The 18,215-nt window shown below is 53.1% G+C and overlaps 7 protein-coding genes across 7 annotated transcripts; 3 read left to right on the top strand and 4 right to left on the bottom strand.

The window, feature by feature from the left end:
* Positions 1 to 13: 13 nt before the first annotated feature.
* On the top strand, positions 14 to 2,562 carry J4E86_011588 (uncharacterized protein; the record flags this gene model as incomplete). The annotated part of the gene is made up of 2 exons (XM_051452079.1): positions 14 to 127; positions 229 to 2,562. The coding sequence occupies 2 exons, from the start codon at positions 14 to 16 to the stop codon at positions 2,560 to 2,562; spliced, it is 2,448 nt and encodes an 815-aa protein (XP_051296773.1).
* Positions 2,563 to 3,108: 546 nt separating this feature from the next.
* Positions 3,109 to 3,971, top strand: J4E86_011589 (uncharacterized protein; the record flags this gene model as incomplete). The annotated part of the gene is made up of 3 exons (XM_051452080.1): positions 3,109 to 3,656; positions 3,747 to 3,775; positions 3,841 to 3,971. The coding sequence occupies 3 exons, from the start codon at positions 3,109 to 3,111 to the stop codon at positions 3,969 to 3,971; spliced, it is 708 nt and encodes a 235-aa protein (XP_051296774.1).
* Positions 3,972 to 4,303: 332 nt separating this feature from the next.
* Positions 4,304 to 5,890, bottom strand: J4E86_011590 (uncharacterized protein; the record flags this gene model as incomplete). Its single annotated transcript, XM_051452081.1, has 1 exon — positions 4,304 to 5,890. The coding sequence occupies one exon, from the start codon at positions 5,888 to 5,890 to the stop codon at positions 4,304 to 4,306; it is 1,587 nt and encodes a 528-aa protein (XP_051296775.1).
* Positions 5,891 to 7,432: 1,542 nt separating this feature from the next.
* J4E86_011591 (uncharacterized protein) lies at positions 7,433 to 8,650 on the bottom strand (the record flags this gene model as incomplete). Its single annotated transcript, XM_051452082.1, has 3 exons — positions 7,433 to 7,567; positions 7,623 to 7,996; positions 8,089 to 8,650. 3 exons carry the CDS (start codon positions 8,648 to 8,650, stop codon positions 7,433 to 7,435), a joined length of 1,071 nt encoding a protein of 356 aa, XP_051296776.1.
* A 723-nt stretch (positions 8,651 to 9,373) lies between these two features.
* Positions 9,374 to 11,131, bottom strand: J4E86_011592 (uncharacterized protein; the record flags this gene model as incomplete). The annotated part of the gene is made up of 3 exons (XM_051452083.1): positions 9,374 to 10,490; positions 10,543 to 10,933; positions 11,092 to 11,131. 3 exons carry the CDS (start codon positions 11,129 to 11,131, stop codon positions 9,374 to 9,376), a joined length of 1,548 nt encoding a protein of 515 aa, XP_051296777.1.
* A 908-nt stretch (positions 11,132 to 12,039) lies between these two features.
* J4E86_011593 (uncharacterized protein) lies at positions 12,040 to 15,392 on the top strand (the record flags this gene model as incomplete). The annotated part of the gene is made up of 11 exons (XM_051452084.1): positions 12,040 to 12,091; positions 12,142 to 12,308; positions 12,362 to 12,469; positions 12,521 to 12,592; positions 12,640 to 12,726; positions 12,774 to 13,040; positions 13,096 to 13,464; positions 13,514 to 13,609; positions 14,098 to 14,196; positions 14,253 to 15,090; positions 15,139 to 15,392. 11 exons carry the CDS (start codon positions 12,040 to 12,042, stop codon positions 15,390 to 15,392), a joined length of 2,409 nt encoding a protein of 802 aa, XP_051296778.1.
* Positions 15,393 to 16,146: 754 nt separating this feature from the next.
* Positions 16,147 to 18,026, bottom strand: J4E86_011594 (uncharacterized protein; the record flags this gene model as incomplete). Its single annotated transcript, XM_051452085.1, has 2 exons — positions 16,147 to 16,953; positions 17,001 to 18,026. The coding sequence occupies 2 exons, from the start codon at positions 18,024 to 18,026 to the stop codon at positions 16,147 to 16,149; spliced, it is 1,833 nt and encodes a 610-aa protein (XP_051296779.1).
* Between the last annotated feature and the right edge of the window lie 189 nt (positions 18,027 to 18,215).

The following is an 18,215-nucleotide window of genomic DNA, read 5'->3' on the forward strand; positions in this document are numbered from 1 at the left end:
AGGCTGAGTAAACATGTCGGCACGCATCTGGATTGGGCAGGGCTTAGCGCGTGGACCCTGGATTCAAGATGCGGCGAACTTTGCCTCGAGCGGCCAGAATGCATTGCTCGACAAGATCAAGGTCGGCGTTCGATGATGCTGAAGACGAGAGGCTTACCGTCAGTATGTGCATCGTGCCGACTAAACATTGCCATTTCACGAGCGCGTAGCGCAAGATTACCCTCTCAGACACGGCACGCGCCGCCGCCGCTACGCTTGGTCGCCCCGGAGCCTACAACGCCACGAAGAGCCTTCTCTACAGCCTTTGGAAGACGACAATTGCAGCAACATGCCTCACGGGATACTGAAGGCTTGCCTCCCTCGGCAGCCGACGCGGTTAGCCACGAAGTTAACGCGCGGAGAGCAAGGCAGCAGTTCGGCGATACGTTGCCGCGGGACCACTTGACCGACGACGAGTACACAATATACAAGAGGCTGTATGGCCCAGCCGTCTTTGCAGATGCTGCCGAAGAGGCGGAACGCGTTGACGGTGCAGTTGACGACGAGATTGTCGAGCAGGAGGGGCCTGATGGTTCCATCGTCTTGCTCAGGAAGGGGGTGGACGGCCAACTCGAAGAGATTGAAGTCGCGGAAGAGGTCGATGCCGAAGACGAGGCAGCTGCTGAGCCGGACCAAGAGACAATGACACCCGAAGAATGGGAAGCGCGCAGGGAGGAAGAGGCGCAGGCATACCACGACGACATCTACGAGCAGAGTCGACTGCAACAAGAGGAAGCAGAGGCCTGGGAGGACGTAGATGAAGTGCAAGAGGAAGACGGCTTTATGCGCGCACATCCATTGACCATCGAGGGCCGCTTCAAGCCATCGCCTTCGACCGTCTTTCTGCCCAAGAACTCGCTCGTCGACCCTACCGCGCTGCTCCTGACGCGCGCCAACCACAAACACCTCGCCGAGTCTGCGAACCGTATCTTTGGCGGTCGTGGTTTGCCTCACTCCGCCAGCACGACCCCTGCACGCTTGGGCCACGAGCAGAAACCAATTCCGCTCGACCCTTCGCAGTCAGATATGGGCAACATCGAGGCTGATGTTTACATGGCTTCTGTACAGCCAGGCACATACGCAAGTGTCATGAGCGCTATGGTTGAAGTCCGTCGCCGATTAGGGTCAGGATGGCTGCAACACATGCTGCAGGACAAAAAGGGTGGCACCATACTAGACGCTGGCTCTGGTGGTGTCGGCGTGCTCGCATGGCACGAGATGCTAGAGGCCGAATGGCAACGTATGCACGAGGACTCGGGAAACACGTCGCTTGGTGCTACCCCGTTGGGAAAGGCGACTGTCTTGACCGCATCTGATGCACTGCGCCACCGTGCAAGCAAGTTGCTGGACAACACAACATTTATCCCGCGACTGCCAGAGACTGTGACAGCGGCCGACGATGGAAACACGCAGCAACCGCGCAAGTTCTATGACGTGATCATTGCGCCACATACACTTTGGCCCATCCGACAAGACTATCTTCGCAGAGAGCAAGTCGAAAAATACTGGTCTCTTCTGAACCCCAAGGGTGGTGTTCTCATCCTCATTGAGAAAGGCCTACCACGAGGCTTTGAAGTTGTAGCCGCTGCCCGTTCATACCTTCTAAACAAACACATATCTTCTCCCGGCTCAGAAACTATCGAGACGCTACTCGAATCTCAGGTGTCAAAACCGGACGAAGAGACTAGATTCTCTGAGAAGGAGACGGGAATGATCGTTGCACCATGCACAAATCACAGCACGTGCCCGATGTATCAGTCTACAGGTGTGAGCCAAGGAAGGAAGGACTTTTGTTTCTTCAATCAGCGGTACATCCGCCCTCCATACCTTCAACGTATCTTGAATGCAAAAGACAAGAACCATGAGGATGTGCAGTTCAGCTACCTAGCCGTCCAGCGTGGACGCGACCAGCGCCTTCCACAATATGACATCCTCGGCAAAGGGTTCGTGCAAGGTGAAGCATCAACCGCCGCAGCTTTTGAAGGGCACGAATGGCGCCCATCATCAGACCCAGGAACCGAAGAGCCCGTCATGTCCTCATCTACCGACGTTAACCCACTCACCTTCCCACGTCTTGTGCTCCCCGCACTTAAGCGCAGAGGCCATATCATCTTAGATGTGTGCACACCTGCTGGCACGCTAGAGCGCTGGACCGTCCCACGCTCCTTCAGCAAGCAAGCTTACCGCGACGCGCGAAAAGTCCGCTGGGGCGACCTCTGGGCCCTCGGCGCAAAGACGCGGATACCACGCAACGTACGTCTAGGCCGGCCAAACGACGAATTCGACAAAAAGGGCAGGAAAGTCAAGAAGGCGAAGCAAGTCACTATCGAAATAGGTGTTGGTGAGAAAGATGGAAGGACCGTCGAGGAAGGCCCCGCAAAGGTGCTTGGCAAGGGAGGGAGGTTGTTGGTTGGTGACCGCGATGGACGGTATACTGCGGATCGGAAAATTCGGGGTAGCAAGGGAAGGAAAGGGAGGAAGCAGAGGGTTGAGCACGATGCTTATGACTTGGATGACGTATGAATGGTGACTATAGGTATGAGTGGTGTATTGTACGATATGGCCGATTCCGCGGATTCAGAGAATTGCCGCTCAGTTCAAGTTCTCTTCCATTTCGCTTCCTGCGCGGCACAGTTCCGTTGCATTTCAACCTACCAAACGGCCAAATATCCCGATTCGCCAAGTCATGTTGATTGGTAAGTCTTCGCTTGGCACCGATTACGTCCTGTTTGTAACTCTTCATGCACGTTCCCGACGTCCTCCTTCTGGATTCGTCCTCTTGGCTTCTCACCTACTCAACGACTGGCAAAGAGCGAGAATGTATGAAAGCAAAGTCCGGGGTGATTGTGCTGACATACAGGTATGCAGCACAGATTATAAATGCAACGGGACTCTGGAAGCTGGCGGATGGATGGGAGGCTGCCTGATTGTCCGTCCCACTGCATATAAGTATCAACGGAGGGCACATGCATCTTCAATAGGACCACCAACCGCTTCTGTATCTTGGCCCCATTTGTCTCTTGTCTCATCGTACCGCCTCACGCACCTGGGCAGGATCAATCCAACATCATGTCCACCAAACCCGTCGCCCTCATTCTTGGCGCAGGCCCCAATGTAGGCTTAGCCATAAGCACCTCATTCACCATCCTGAACTACCGCGTTGCAACTGCCTCCCGATCCGGCACGAACAGTATCAACCCCGACACGGGCATCCTCACCCTGAAAGCCGATTTCACGGCGCCAACATCCATTCCCAACCTCTTCTCGCTCGTGCTAAAAGAGTACGGCACATCGCCCAGCGTTGTGGTCTGGAACGCCGCCGCGCTGACGCCTCCCCCTGTGGAAGAGAGCGTGCTATCTATATCCCAGGAACAATTTGCCAAAGACCTGAATGTCAATACCGTGAGTCCGTATGTGGCAGCGCAGGAAGCGGTCAAGAGCTGGGAAAGTATGGGAGAAGAGCATGCAGGGGATAAGAAGACGTTTATCTATACTGGCAATACGCTGAATCAGACCATTGCGCCTGTCCCGCTGTTCTTGACACTGGGTGTAGGAAAGAGCGCGAGTGCGCATTGGGTTGGCATGGCAGATGCTTTGTACAAGGAGAAGGGGTATCGGTGAGTTTGTTTTTTTCCCGCTACGCAACACTTCTCTTACTATCAACGTCTAGATTGAATACAGGATGTTCTGCTAATATCGGGATATAGGTTCTTCTATGCAGACCAACGACAGCATGGTAAGAAAATGACTATACAAAATGCATATGAGAGATACACTGACTTCATAACTTTACATTTGCAGATGGTGCGCCCATGGTAAACGGTGTAGATGGCCCTGCGCATGGCGCGTTCTATGCGCAGTTGGTGCAGCAAGAAAGGGATGTACCGTGGTTAGCTACGTTTGTCAAGGACAAGGGCTATGTCAAGTTTTAGACGTGTCAGGATCGCGACGTTGCTTGAGAGGTCGAGCTATGGAAAGATTACATGCACGGGTCATTTCTATAGATGAATTTGATTGATGTCAAAATGGCCTATATACAGACGACCCGCTGCCGTCGACTACGACTGCTGACCCAACGCAAACGCTCTCATTATATGCCATACAAAGTAAAGTGGGTATATCCTCCTTCCGGCTTGTGACACCGGTGCAAATGCTGAAAAAAGAAAAGTAATGGTCCCTGTAAGCCGAGATATACGCTCGGTTGACGCCCAGTGATGCAGCAAGACATAAGAGAGTATGTGTAGATGAAATGTATGATGGATGCTCAGATCATCAAGCCGGCACCAATTGTGACGGCGCTCAGGCCTGTCTCGCGACTGTCCTCGCTCGCTCGTCGCTTTCCTAACGTCTTCAGTTGACGCGCGGTATCCATCTTTGTTTGCGACATGCCAGACGGCGATGGTGGGCCTGATGGGCCTGTAGCATCGCTGTTTGACTTGGAGCGCATAGGGCCTAGGTCTTCGCCGAAAGTGATTGAGGTGATGGAATCATCACTGACACCACGAATAGGCGAGCTGGGTCTCTCTGATGAGGCAGCAGCGGATTCAGTTTTGTCTGCGGTAGCTGTTGGTGAGCTGTGGATCGTTGTAAGCCTTGCAGAGCGTTTGGACCTCGCGAAACCATGCACGTCGTAACGGGGTGGGTGCGGGGTATAGTCGACGAGCATGTGCGCCTTGACGCTAATGCGGAAGCGTTGGCCTTTTCCAAAGACTACGTCGCTGACACGTGGAGAAGAAGCAAGCAACACTGGAGCGCAACGGCGGCGGTAACGCAGGGTCTGCGCAGGGCAAGGTCGGATCGCGGGTGCCGATTTGGAATCTGACGAGGAGTCACTCTCAGGACGCTCGTCATCGCCTTGCTCGTAATCGTGCGAAGATATGCGTGCTAGAGATTCTCTCGCATGCCGCGTCGGGAAACGAACGTCTTCGGGGTCGAAGTCGTCGAATTCTAAGTCTGGCGCGGGTGCTGCGTGACTGATGCCCGAATCGCGGGTGCCAGCCAAATGTGGGTAAAGTTGGCGGATAATCTGCTCCTGTTGTGCAATGATGCGTCGGCCGGCTTCTAGACTTGTCAGACTTTCGAGGTTTTCTCCGAACTGCGCATTGTCCAAAATGCGTTGACGCCTGCCCCTCCGAGGAAGACTTCTGTAGCGGGGCTCGCTGCGATCTTCTAGGGGTGCACTGATGTCGATAGCGGCGCAAAACAATTCCACCCAGTCGAGCATGCCTTGCTCAGTCGACGGACAGAGCAAGAACTGCTCAAACTCCAGGCGCAGGCGGATGGCATGTTCCCGTACAGGCTCGAAAAGCTGTGGATCCGTTTCGTACAATTTAGGCCGAGCGACAGCGGGCACCAGGTGGGCGAAAGGAGACTTTGGTATCAGCAATGTCTTCTTGAAATCAGATGCCACGCCAACTTCAGCATGCTGCAAGGAATAGGTTCGCAACAAGCGACCTGGGCATGGCTCTTTGTTCTTGCTGAGGAGACCCGGGTACTTTATGCGGTGTATGCTCAACTGCGTGCCTCGAAGTACGGCGTAGACATCATGCCATTCTCGATGTCCCGAGACCTGGAATGGCGAGGATAGTTCCTGCTTGATGCCAACAACTCCTTCTATCTCGACGGTGCAGGTATAGGGCGGGGGTGACTGAATACTGCGCACCGCCTCTTTCTCTCTCCTTGTCCTTTCGTCTAGGACGCGACGGGTCTGAGGATCGGTTGCGCGAGCATACGAGGGCGGCGACCCGATGGGCAGTTGGGCGTGGGTGTGGTAGGTGTTGTGGTATCCATATGTTGACGTGGCCGGCGAAGGGTTTGTCGAACGAGGCCGTGGTGCACGTGTTTGAGCCATGGCTTCAGTGGTCGAGTCTATGGAGCAGAGCGGTGCGTTGAAGAGTAGATGGCTGCAAGGCTGCAGGGCTCTTGGCCAAGGTCAGGGCAGGATTTTAGTGTAGGTATCGGCGCTGTATTTGGAAGCGGCATGTGGTGCCAAAGCAGCTCATGGACCTATCGAGGAGAAAGCGCCATGAACGGGTGGCTTGCGGTAGTGGTTTGACGATGAAATCCCCGGACTCGATGTGTCACAGTGATTTGTTCTCGTCAGGAAAAAGTAAGTCGAGCAAACGGACAAAGTCCAATGTCGCTGCAGAGATGACGCCACAGGAGCTGCAGAAGCGAAAGAAGCGGTGGCAGGCGCGTTGGGTATATCTAAAAGCTACGACAGGGGTGGTCCTGCTGTGGAATGAAATGCGGACGGGGCGCGTCGTATGTGACCGAGGAAGATGCGACACAAGTCTGACGGAGAGATTGACAGCGCAGGGCAGTGCGAATGGAAGCTGACGGAGAAGCTGACGGAGAAGATGACTTCACGGCGAAGCAACCCTAGCGGGTGTCGGCGGCGCGGTGGCATGATAGAGTTAAGCAGCATCACTTGTTGCTATCAGCTGCCCTGCAGTTGTTGGTGCCATGCAAGGATAACTCGTCAAGGCCTGAACACGTTCCAGATCCCGCTAACAGGACCTAGAAACAGGCCCACCCGCCCCTTTGAGCCAAGTCGAGTCCTGCACCTCTGCAAGCGATCCGTCGTCCGCATGCCACTGCCACGGTGCCGCCGCACTCCACTCCACCCTGCGTGCTTTTTGCCTCAGCTGAGAATCTCGCGCACCTCTCACCAAGCCTAGAATCACCACACCATCGCTTTTCTCGCTGCTCCCACACCACGCTGACAGTCTCGGCTCCACCAACATGACACGCCCCTCTCCCTGCTAACGCCAACCGCGCCAGTTTAGCTGAGTCAGGCCTCGCCCTAGGTCGGCTTTATCTTGGCTTCGACACATGACGGCTTCTTGCCCTAGGCATGCGAAAGGCTAGTTCGCCATGCGCAGTCACAACAAGTCTTCATGTGTGCGAATTTGGATGTCTTCCCGTCTGGCGTCTCGGTCATCAGCTAACTGCAATCCCACGGCTCGGGTTCGCGGTACGCTGGCGCAGGCGGCACGCGTTCGCCGCTTATCTTTGTCCTCCGTACCTCGGACAGGCTCGCCTTGCGGCCTATACTGACCGACACACGCAGGTCGCACCCTCCTGTCCGATTCCAGATATCGCCAACACCTTCTTCCTGCTCGACTATCTTCCTTTCTTCTTTGCCGCTCCTTTTCGAACATCGTCTTTTTGTCTTTCTACGTCATCTTTCCGTCACTTTCGCGTCACCTATGAGGCAATCCTGCTTGTGCCACGCATTCAGTCGCATCATAACGAAGGAAGGAATCAAGCAAACCAGAAAAATGATTCGCCTCTGGATTGCTTCACGTAGAGTTTGGCGCAGATCTATCTTGAGTGTAGGATGGCGGTACCAAATCTCTACTTGATGTAGAGCATCATAGACTGTACCCATCTACGCAGCGATCTTGATAACAGCCCGTCCAGCAAGCTTCCCTGCATTCATATCTGCACAGAACCGATCAATATCCTCCAAACCACCATGAGTCAGAATCGGATGTACCAGTCCTCGCGAAGTAAAGTCGAGTGCCTATCCGCCCAGTTAGTAGCAGTCTCCCTACCTAGCTCGCGAGAATAACACTCACCTCCTCAACGTCCTTTAGCGTTCCTGTCACACTTCCCACAACATTCAATCTCTTGAGGCACATCAGGATTGGACTAGCTCCCGCAATGATCGACGAATCTTTCGGTAGACCTACACACACCATCGTGCCGTTGGGTCTCAGCAAGTTTGGCGCTTGTTCGTAGCCTGCTTTCGTTGCTGCGAAAACGATCACGCCATGGGCGCCATAAGTAGTAATCTTCATGATCTCGGAAGTGATGTCCGAGCATGTAGTGAAGTCGATAAACCTCTCGGCACCAAGAGAGAGGCAGAGATCGCGTTTGGCGTCGCCGCCGTCGATGGCAATAACGCGCATACCCATATGGCGAGCGTACTGAACACCAAAATGACCAAGGCCTGGGTGGTATCAGTATCATCTTATATGACGGTTTCAATTTCGTCGCTGCGAAAGACGGAAGAGGACACAAAAGCGCTATGCGCATACTCACCACCACCCGCTCCCGGAATGACAATCCACTGCCCGGGGAGTACCTTACTTCTCTTGCAAGCCACATATGCTGTAACACCACCACACATGATCGGGCCCGCCTCCTCGTCTTTGACGCCATCAGGCAATCTCGTCGCATACCTCGCATCCGTTAAGCAATACTCCTGGAACGTTCCCGCAACAGTAAATCCACTGTTCAGCTGCTTCGGGCAATGACATTCGTCTTGGCCATTAGTACAAAACTCGCATCGTCGGCATACAGACGCAATCCATTTGATACCAGCGCGATTACCAATATGCCAGAGATCCTGCACGTTTGCGCCAACGGCTACAACGATGCCAGCGCCCTCATGGCCTGCGATGCCTTTGGTACATTCGGCCATCTTGAAGTCCCACTCATCATGGAGCAGGGATTTGTCCGAGGCACAGAGGCCACTGTAGTTTATCTTGACGAGAATCTGGTCAGGAGCTGGTTCCGGGACAGGAATCTCCTTGATGGTAATCGTAGCGTTGTCGCCGGTGCCTTGTTTGATGGCCGCCTTCTGTGTTTTGGGGAGTCGCATAATGTTACTGTATTCGGGACGATGTGAAGAAAGGGAGTATGGCTGATTGAGGAACATCGAGTCACTCAGAATACACCTATATATGTATCAACACGGACACCCGGCACTCACTGTTCTATGTGCGGGGGTCGAACTTAACGGACCTTGTTCTTGGCCTTTGTACGGATAGTCGAAGGTTACTGATCGGGGTCGCAAAAGCATGAGCATTCCGAATTCGGTACACAGATAACCCCTCTACCATTGTCAAGACGTTGCGTTCATAATCTACCGTGCATCGTCACCGAAGCCCTCGTGATCCTACGGCACTGCAACTCGGGAGACCAGATCGGATAAAGCACGTTCGTGTCAAGGTCTGCGGGGAGTATCCGCGGTGTATACGAACCGAGAATGAGGGGCACGCGAGACGGTGGACGTGCGGAGACGACTAAAGATTAGCGTGCAAGGCGGGGTACAGACATGAGGTAAATTGGACATGAGCGAGCCGTTTGTGACGGAGTTGAAAGATTCGGGAAAACTAAGAGGACAGAATTATTGGGTCGTTGTTGCTGCTCTCATGCTGCAGTACTTGGTGTCTACGAGGGGTTGAACCTCAGCTCGGGACGCCCCAGGGCGCATCATACTCATGCGGCCTTCTTTCAAGCCTATACCGAAATCTGTACGCCGACCAGTGCAGTTATCCTCTGAACCCAGAACGCCGTGCCAAATTCAATGCTCCCATTCTTCTTACCATGCCGTGATATCGTCGACCTCAGCCTCACCAAACGTGCTGCTTTTGGTGGCGACCATACCAGAGTCACTTGTTGCGGTCTCTACGTTTGGTGTTCTATTCATGATCCCTGGAAGCTCGGTCTTGAGGAAGCCTAGTAAGTGTTTGTTTACCTGCTCAAATTCCAGGAGGAAGGCGTCGTGACCATCTGGAGAATCGATCGTCTTAAGTGTAGCCTTGGGAATACACGCGGCCAATTCCTTCTGTTCGGCAAATGTGAAGAGACCGTCCGATTGTATACCTAGTACAAGTGTAGGCTGTTCAATCAAGGAAAGCGCATGATGAAGGGCCGATACTGGATCTAGTGTTTCGGGTGTCTCGCCTTCAGGATAGCGGTAGCGGGACACATCATGCGTATCCAGCTTTCTTGTGATTGCGATGTAACAATTAGCGTCAAAACGCTTGATGAACTTGTCGGCCTGGTAACGGAGGTAGGACTGTGCTGAGAAGTAGTGCGGCGCTAGAGGCTTCGATGAGCGCGGGAATTGACTGCTGCTACTTGTCGAGCTTGACCTTTCGAGGTTCGGAGTGCCTGGGTCCGATGCATCATGGAATTCGAGGTCGGCATGTGCGGCTGCAGAACCGGGTATGGCGGTACTACTGTTTGTCCGTGACATCAGACGCGGCGAGCCAGCGTTCTTGTGACCGTGGTTGTGTATCGCCCAGTGTTCGTGGGAGGGATTGGACGGAGTGGTCGGTCGCGGTACAGTGTTGATGCTCTGTTTCTTGGACAGGTCTGGTGTGTTGCGCCCAAACCTTGATTCGAACGAGTCGCGGCTTCTGTAAGTCAGTAAAGCAGACATGCGTGCGGCTCCAAGCCCGGTCGATGGAGGATCTTCATATGCGTAATAGCCGTCGTCGTATTTGGGGTCACTGTAGATACTTTGCCGTTGCGCTTCGCCCCAGCTGATGCCCCATGCGCTGTAGCGAGCGGAAGTGGCTATCGGGATGATGGTCTTGACGTAGTCTTTTCCGAAGTAGGCAAACTCGAGGACAAGCATACCGCCCATGGATCCTCCAATGACCGCAGCGACCTGCTTCACACCAAGATCATCCAAGAGGAGCTTGAAGACACTGTGCCCGTTAGCGGCTTCCAAGTACGAATTCCAGATTTCGCTCGACTAACTTGACATCGTCTCTTACAGTTGTCAGTGGAAACTCGGGTCCGTACGGACCCAGCGAGACGTCGCCATCTTTTGCTGTGACCGGGCTTGCGCTCCCGTAAGGACTGCCGAGACTGTTCATACAGACAACGAAGAAGCGCGATATATCAAAAGCCTTCCCAGGCCCACCTAGCAACGGTCCCCACCAGTCTCCCACGTCAGCGCTTCCCGTGAGCGCATGGCATATCACCATGGCATTGTCTCCGCTGGGCGCGAGGGTACCGTAGGTCTTGTAGGCAACGCTGACATTGTGTAACACGACGCCGGATTCGAGCGTGACCCGGGGTATGACGGCAAACGTCTGGTCGGGGATAAGTTTGGCGAACGGATTCTCGGGTTGCGACGACACCGTCCCTACCGCATGTCAGTTTGGATCATGCACCGCCAGAACGCGTCAAGGAAACCCGTCTGGATTCTGCAACATTCCGCATAGCAAATTACAGCAACCAGCCGTTCTTGCTTTGCCTGTCCGAAATGCTTGCGACGGCAAGAAAAGTTTAGAATGCACCTACTATACTTCGTCGGTCCATTGGCAGATCCATGTGTATCCATATTCGCGATATCGTATGTGTAGTCGTAGGGAAGAGTGGAGCCTGCGTCGCAGGAAGTCTGGCGTATCGATCACATTGTGGGGAGTCATCACATTGGTGTTGAGTGCTGCTTGCAGACGCCCGCTAGACGAGGCTCGCCAAGACAATGACGTGCTTTTGGGGATTTGCCTGGCCCGTATGATGCCCTCGATCTGCCAAACATCAACGATCACCCTTTGCCCAGATTGGTTTTTTGAAGTGTCTGCCCAAGCCTTGATACTCTTGACACTGCTTCCAAAGTTCCCCGCAATGCCCGAGACAAGACTCAGGGCTTCCCTCCGAGTGTTGCCTGTCCGCCATCGTCTAGGATTGTTTTCACCTACTTGGCGACATAATCACTGCTTTGCGCAGAATGGCGTTACCATACGATTTTTCCCATGAGGTTGTGCAACAACACGAAGACTGTCGCCAAACCCTCGAGTGCAATCAAGAGACAGAGTCACCGGCTGCCCATAGGTGTTTCAAGTTAGATGATTGGACAACAACAGAAAAGTCGAGCTCTCCAGACTTTGATTGCGATGGTCATGAGCAAATTGCAGGTTGTTGGCTGGCTTTTATAGTACACAGAAATATATTGTTGGCCCAAATACGACTTGTCATCGTCGAAATAATGCATCAACCGACTGGCGCAAAGCGTACTCTGACCAGTCAACGGCTGCAAATGGAAACCAAGCTCAGCGTGCACTATATAGAATTCCTGCGATGGGAGCGAAATGAAGGCATCTAAAACAATAAGGACGGACGCAATCACGGCTATGTAGCACGCACCTCTCGCTAACGGACGCCACGCGTGGCTTGCGCGTGACACTAGCTCTCTCTGCCCACCCAAACGCGTCCGTATCCAACATCAACCATTATTACTGACATGCGATGCGACGGGTAGTAGTAACAGGCTTAGGGCTTGTAACCCCTCTTGGACTAGGTGACGCGACGTTCACCTTGCTTTGATCCCATTTCTCCTAACGCGGATAGGTGTTCGACGAACCTGGAAGCGTCTGATCGATAGCCAGTGTGGCATCGTTTCCATCAAAGACAGAAGCCCTGAATTCGCGCTGCTACCGAGCCAAGTCGCTGGTCTGGTTCCTCAGGGTAGCAAAACCGATGGCAAATGGAATACAAAGGAGCATCTAAGCCACAGCGTATGTACCGCCACCCAACGTTCTTGTCTTTGACAATGTTAATTTCGTCACAGGATGAACGCCGTATGGCACGCTTCGCACAGTATGCCATGGTGGCGTCCGAGGAAGCTCTCAATGATGCGGGATGGTTTTCGAAGGAAGAGGCCGATCTTGAAGTCACGGTACGGAGGCTCAGCATCCGCCCAGCCTGCATCTTGCTTACCCCGAGATAGGGAGTGTACATGGGATCTGGTATCGGCAGTTTAGATGATGTGTATGATACCACAATTGCTTATGAGAAAGGCGTGGGTTGTCCCAGCTATCGATCGTAACTGTCAACTGATTATGCTAGGGTTACCGAAAGGTGTCCCCGCTCTTTGTTCCACGACTGTTGATCAACCTAGCTGCAGGTCACATATCGATGCGTTATGGGTTCAAGGTGGCTATAACTTGCTGGCTATGTTTGTTGATGCTGAGCCATGATAGGGACCGAACCATGCGGCAACAACAGCATGTACGACCGGAGCACATAGCATCGGAGACGCGTCACGTTTGATTCAGTTCGGAGATGCAGATGTTATGATAGCCGGCGGAGCTGAATCATGCATTCATCCTCTCGCCATATCAGGCTTTGCTAGGGCTAGAAGCCTGGCTACTGAGTTCAATGAACGGCCCATGGAGTCCAGTCGACCATTCGACCGAGAACGGGATGGTTTTGTCATTGGAGAAGGAGCCGGAGTTGTGGTTCTCGAGGTACGCGATCGCTGTGTGCAAGGTTGCCGTACCTGTCGTATCTAATCAGGTGCAGGAACTCGAGCACGCAAGGAAGCGAGGTGCGAACATCTATGCTGAAGTCGCCGGCTACGGACTGTCCAGCGACGCACACCACATGACGGCACCTCGCGAAGATGGCCAAGGCCCACGTCTTGCAATGAAGCATGCACTACGACATGCCGGCCTCAAGCCAAGCGCTATCGACTACGTGAACGCCCATGCGACGAGCACCCCACTAGGTGATGCTGCGGAGAACCGAGCCATCAAAGAGCTTCTGCTTGGCGAAGACGGAAAGGATAGACCTTGTGAAATCAATGTGAGCAGTACAAAAGGTGCGGTCGGACATCTTCTGGGTGCTGCAGGGAGCGTTGAGACCATTTTCACAATTCTTGGAATGCATCACGTAAGTCAGATGTGGTTCTTGCCATAGCCTACATGTTGACGATGACCAGAACATCCTACCTCCGACTCTCAATCTTGAGAATCCAGGAGATCCGGCGGTTGACTTCAACTGCAACTACGTCGCCAATGCCGCTCAACAGCACAGAGTCAATGTGGCTCTCTCGAATAGCTTCGGTTTTGGTGGCACCAACGCATGTCTATGCTTCCGCAAAATCTGAGAGTCGACGATAGTTCACCATATACAATACGAGCTTCTGATCGTCAAAACTTGATGCCGAGGTTTTGTGGATTCGCGACTATTAGTACACCATGATGCTAATTACCCCGCCAGAGGGTCACGATAACAGCTGCTAGCCCCACTTGGCGTCATTTGCATCCCACGGTGCCACCCGTGGAGGACAGGAGCCGCATCTGCGATAATTACCTTCCAAGCTTCATTATAGTTACCTGTTCAAACTTCTTTCACTTCCTATCAGACTTCGAGCTCAAGTTCTCGCGCTCTTTGTTACGCGCGAGGGCGAACTCTGGTAGAATGGCAACCTCTCGCCCCTCATCTGTAGTGGGTAGCGATGCAGGGAGCAAATTATCATTCTTTCGCAATGTATCCAACAAAGCATCTGCATATCATGCGCAGACACCCTACCTCAGAAGGCTCCCATTCGCGGCAATCGCAATCATCATCACCCTCGTCGCTGTAAACCTCCTCGTTTGGGCGGCAGTTGGTATAGTCTTAGTAAGTAAAGAAGGTGAATCCAAATGGCGTTGATCGCATATGCTAAACGTCGGCAGCACTGGCATACGCCACTGATCTCGACAGCAATCCTCTCATACACTCTGGGCTTGCGCCATGCCCTGGATGCAGATCATATTTCGGCGATCGATCTCATGACTCGCCGTCTGGTTGCTGCAGGCCAGCGGCCAGTGACGGTTGGAATGTTCTTCAGTCTCGGACATTCTACCATCGTCATCATCACGTCGCTCATCGTTGCAGGAACTGCAGCGGCTGTGTCAGACAAGTTTGACAATTTCGAGCGTGTCGGTGGCATCATCGGCACTTCTGTCTCTGCTGCTTTCTTGTTGCTCCTTGGTCTTATGAACATCTACATTCTGTACAAGCTCATAGTACAGATGCGAAAGATGGTTTCGAGCGACCCTGGTAGTGAGCACGAACAGTTCAAGATACAGGGCGGCGGTTGCCTCTTCCCGATATTGCAGAAGCTCTTCAAGTTGGTCGACCGACCCTGGAAGATGTATCCTCTGGGTGTACTTTTCGGGCTAGGTTTCGACACTTCTTCCGAGATCGCTATCCTAGGAATAAGTTCGATTCAAGCCACGAAGGGGACATCAATTTGGCTGATCTTGATCTTTCCACTGCTCTTCACAGCAGGCATGTGCCTTCTCGATACCACCGATGGTGCGCTGATGATGAGTCTGTACACAAGCACGCAACTTGCGCGCGACCCGATCGCCATTTGCTACTACAGCATTGTGCTAACAGTCATTACCGTGGTTGTCGCGACCATCATCGGGACAGTGCAGTTCCTCAATCTGGTGCTCAACGTTGCCGAGCCGCATGGCAAGTTTTGGGAAGGCGTCGAAAAGCTGGGCGATGCTTGGGATATAGTTGGTGAGCTGATTGATCGCACTAAAAGAATTCGACACTAACAGGATGCAGGTGGAGCTATATGCGGTACATTTATCGTTTTCGGTGGTCTCAGTGTTCTGCTGTACAAGCCTTGGAGACGTCGCATCGATAGGAAAAGAGTCAACAATGCGCACTTTGAGCCATTACCCCAGGAAAATGATGTGCCCGGCTCCGACGAAGAGCACAACCGAGGGATCGTCCCATCGAGTACGACACAGGCAAAAGCGGTGGAGGTGAACATCGAGCCAGTAGAAGCCATAGGCGCTGGTCCTGCACGTTGTTGAAAACTCTGTGTCAACAGCACCAGACGTCGACCCTTCAATTTGATATTACCTGACAACCTGCCTATAGCCTTTACCTCTTCCGATCCCGAGACCATTTTCCGTCAAACTGCGGACTCATACATGTCAAGTCGAGCATTCTCCCTGCGGAATCTTTCGAATACGCTATGACGTCCTGAAGAGCATACGAGACCGCTGCAGAGATCTGTTGGAGCTGGCCGTTCGAAGTGATGGTGTATGAGTAGTCTGTCAGAGTCATATGCATCGATTGAAAAAGGCAAATCGTGTATATCTGAGGAGGTGCGATCTTTTGGACCGAAAGTCGGGTTCGTGTACGGTAGAAGCAGACTGTATATGGGTGATGACATGGGCGGGCGTTGAAATGAGTGGCAAATGCCGAACCTGTGTGTCTATGATGAAAAGGCGTGTTTGGTGACCTGCAACTTGATTGGGTCTGAGTGATTGTGGATGATGGCGCTGCTGGATTGGGACCGAAGGAATGCCGCAGGAGGCTGTCCATGCTTTACAAGAAGAGGGGAAGACATTGAAGAACTCTTTGTTACGCACTCAAACCACTGTCTCTTATGATGAATCACCATGATGGGCACAGAGACGAGTTGCGCATTAGAGACAACACATGTTTGTCTTTCTACTACCGCTCACGGCGTAACTTCAGCTCTTCAAGATTGTACACAACCATGAGAACCTTGGTGCCAACTCCACCTTTTATTAGCTTGGAGTCAAGCTTGCGCGGCTTTCAAACCTCCCACTCTGCGATCTTCAGGACAGCTTCTTGAGTGCCAAACACACGCAATGTATTGCCAAACTCGTTCCAAAACTTTGAATCAAAGGCTGGGATGAGCTCCATTGGCTGTCGCTTAACCTGCTCCAACGGCACCCATCCCGTCTTATCTTGGACGTAGACGTCATTTTCCCATGACCCGGCGACGTCTTGAACCTGTTCGTCCCATTTTGCAAGTTCACTATCTTCAGGAAGCTTAACCTCTCCGTCATCTTCAGTCGAGGAAGATTCGGCGTCAGGGCTCAGAGCTTTGAGCGTGTCGAATAGGTTCTTAGTTTCGAATCGTCGTTGTCTTGCCTCCTTTTTCCTAGCCTTGGCCCTTTGTTTCTTTGTTTTCTTGGGTTGAGGCTGCTCCACTGGGGGCAGGGGAACGGGCAGGTCGACCTTCTCGCGTCCATCTTTTAGAAAATCCTGAACATCTTCCGCCAACACTCCTTTCGCTTTGTTACTGGAACGGTTGGGCAATGGCGCCGGAACCTGTTCTCCTCGCTCCGCACCAAGCTTGGCGGCGAGCCTGATCATGATGGTGGCAGTAAGGAGGCTGTCATAGCCTGCTTCGTGGAAGGCCTCGGTCTCTTGGTACTTCGGATGGTCGGCATGCGTGACGATGTGGGGCAACGGCTGCAGACTTGAATTCTCAGCAATATCCTGTAGTGTAGGGGAGGCGTTGAGGTCGCCTTCAGCATGAGTCGCTAGATATTTAGTGTCGATGATGTTGGGGAACAGCTCATGGATGGCATCCTGGAAGCCTTGCAACGTATCCTGTACGGAGTTAGCGCGTCGTCCAAATGAGGAGATGTTGCACGTGCAGGCAGTTGGCCGACAAAAGTACGATAAAAGTAGACAATGTCAGTGAACATGTTGTGGCCGACTAGCACGGGCTGCTTGATCTTGAGTCTTTCTATGGCTCTGTCGTAGCGATCTCTTATATCATATGCGTCGGCAGTGACAATCGTGCCAGTAGTGCGTGCGACATAGAGTGGATCCGCGCGATTGATGTCGCCGCCCTTGACTAAAGCCTCAAAGATCCAGCGGAAGCCGGTTTGTCGGACAATGGATTCTTTGACGCGGTTCTTGATCCTGCGCATGTTGTCGGCCTCACGCACAGGGTCTAGATGAAGGATACGAATACACTCTCCGCGTCCTATGGACACCAACTCTGGGAACTCTGCGCGCACGAGCTGATGCACGAGACGCTTCTCGAATCGCGTGATGACGGGTATTACGGGCGGAGTGGAAAGCCCTGTATGAGTTGTAATGTCCAAGGACGACGAAGTGCTAGATTTCCATTTCTCAATGGCTTGCCTCACCCTGCGCATAAAGTCGAGCGACTCGACATCTGCCGAGTTAAGTTGCAGATCGGGTATGGGATTCTTGTTCTCGAGTCGATCCCAGGCCATGCGCTTTGCTCGCTCTGCTTCCTCGCGGGATAAGTACTGTACGCCTGTGGCAAATGGAGCCCCCAGGTCGAAACCATTGTTGAGGAGGAAGGTACACGCGCCGCTCTGAAACTTGATCTCACGCTCAAAGTCGATGCGCTCGTCAAAAAGCGGGCTGATGTTGATGTTGTAAGGCCTCAAGACATAGGTATTGGCAAGGTAGTCGAAGCGCGCGCAAGTGATACCTACCTGTAGGATCTGATAGCGGTCGGCGCCCATTTTGGTCTCGGCATAGCGCTCCTCCATGGTGAAGCGCGCCGGGCCATGTGCAGGTTTGTCTTGGATGCGCGATGGAATGCCGGACAGTTCGAGATCAAAAGACACAAAGTCGGCCTCGGATATGTGGATGAAGATGGCCAGCAAGTGGTGCGGGAAGGTAGCTGCGTCGACGTCCATGTTGGCGAGACGCGTAAAGATAAGCAAGGCGCACTTCCAAACGTCGTTGGCAATCGGAGGAAATGGGGCAGGCGCTGTGTAGAGCTATGTTGGCTGGGTGCGGAGGTCTCTCTGGTCAGTGTTGTTGAAGTTAGCAGCGATGGATCAAGCGACAAAGCCCGTGTCTAGCTCCTAACTCTGAGCTTGACG

Source organism: Alternaria arbusti (genome assembly GCF_024043155.1).
Source record: "Alternaria arbusti strain BMP 1465 chromosome Unknown scaffold_37, whole genome shotgun sequence".
Classification (NCBI taxonomy): Eukaryota; Fungi; Ascomycota; class Dothideomycetes; order Pleosporales; family Pleosporaceae; genus Alternaria; species Alternaria arbusti.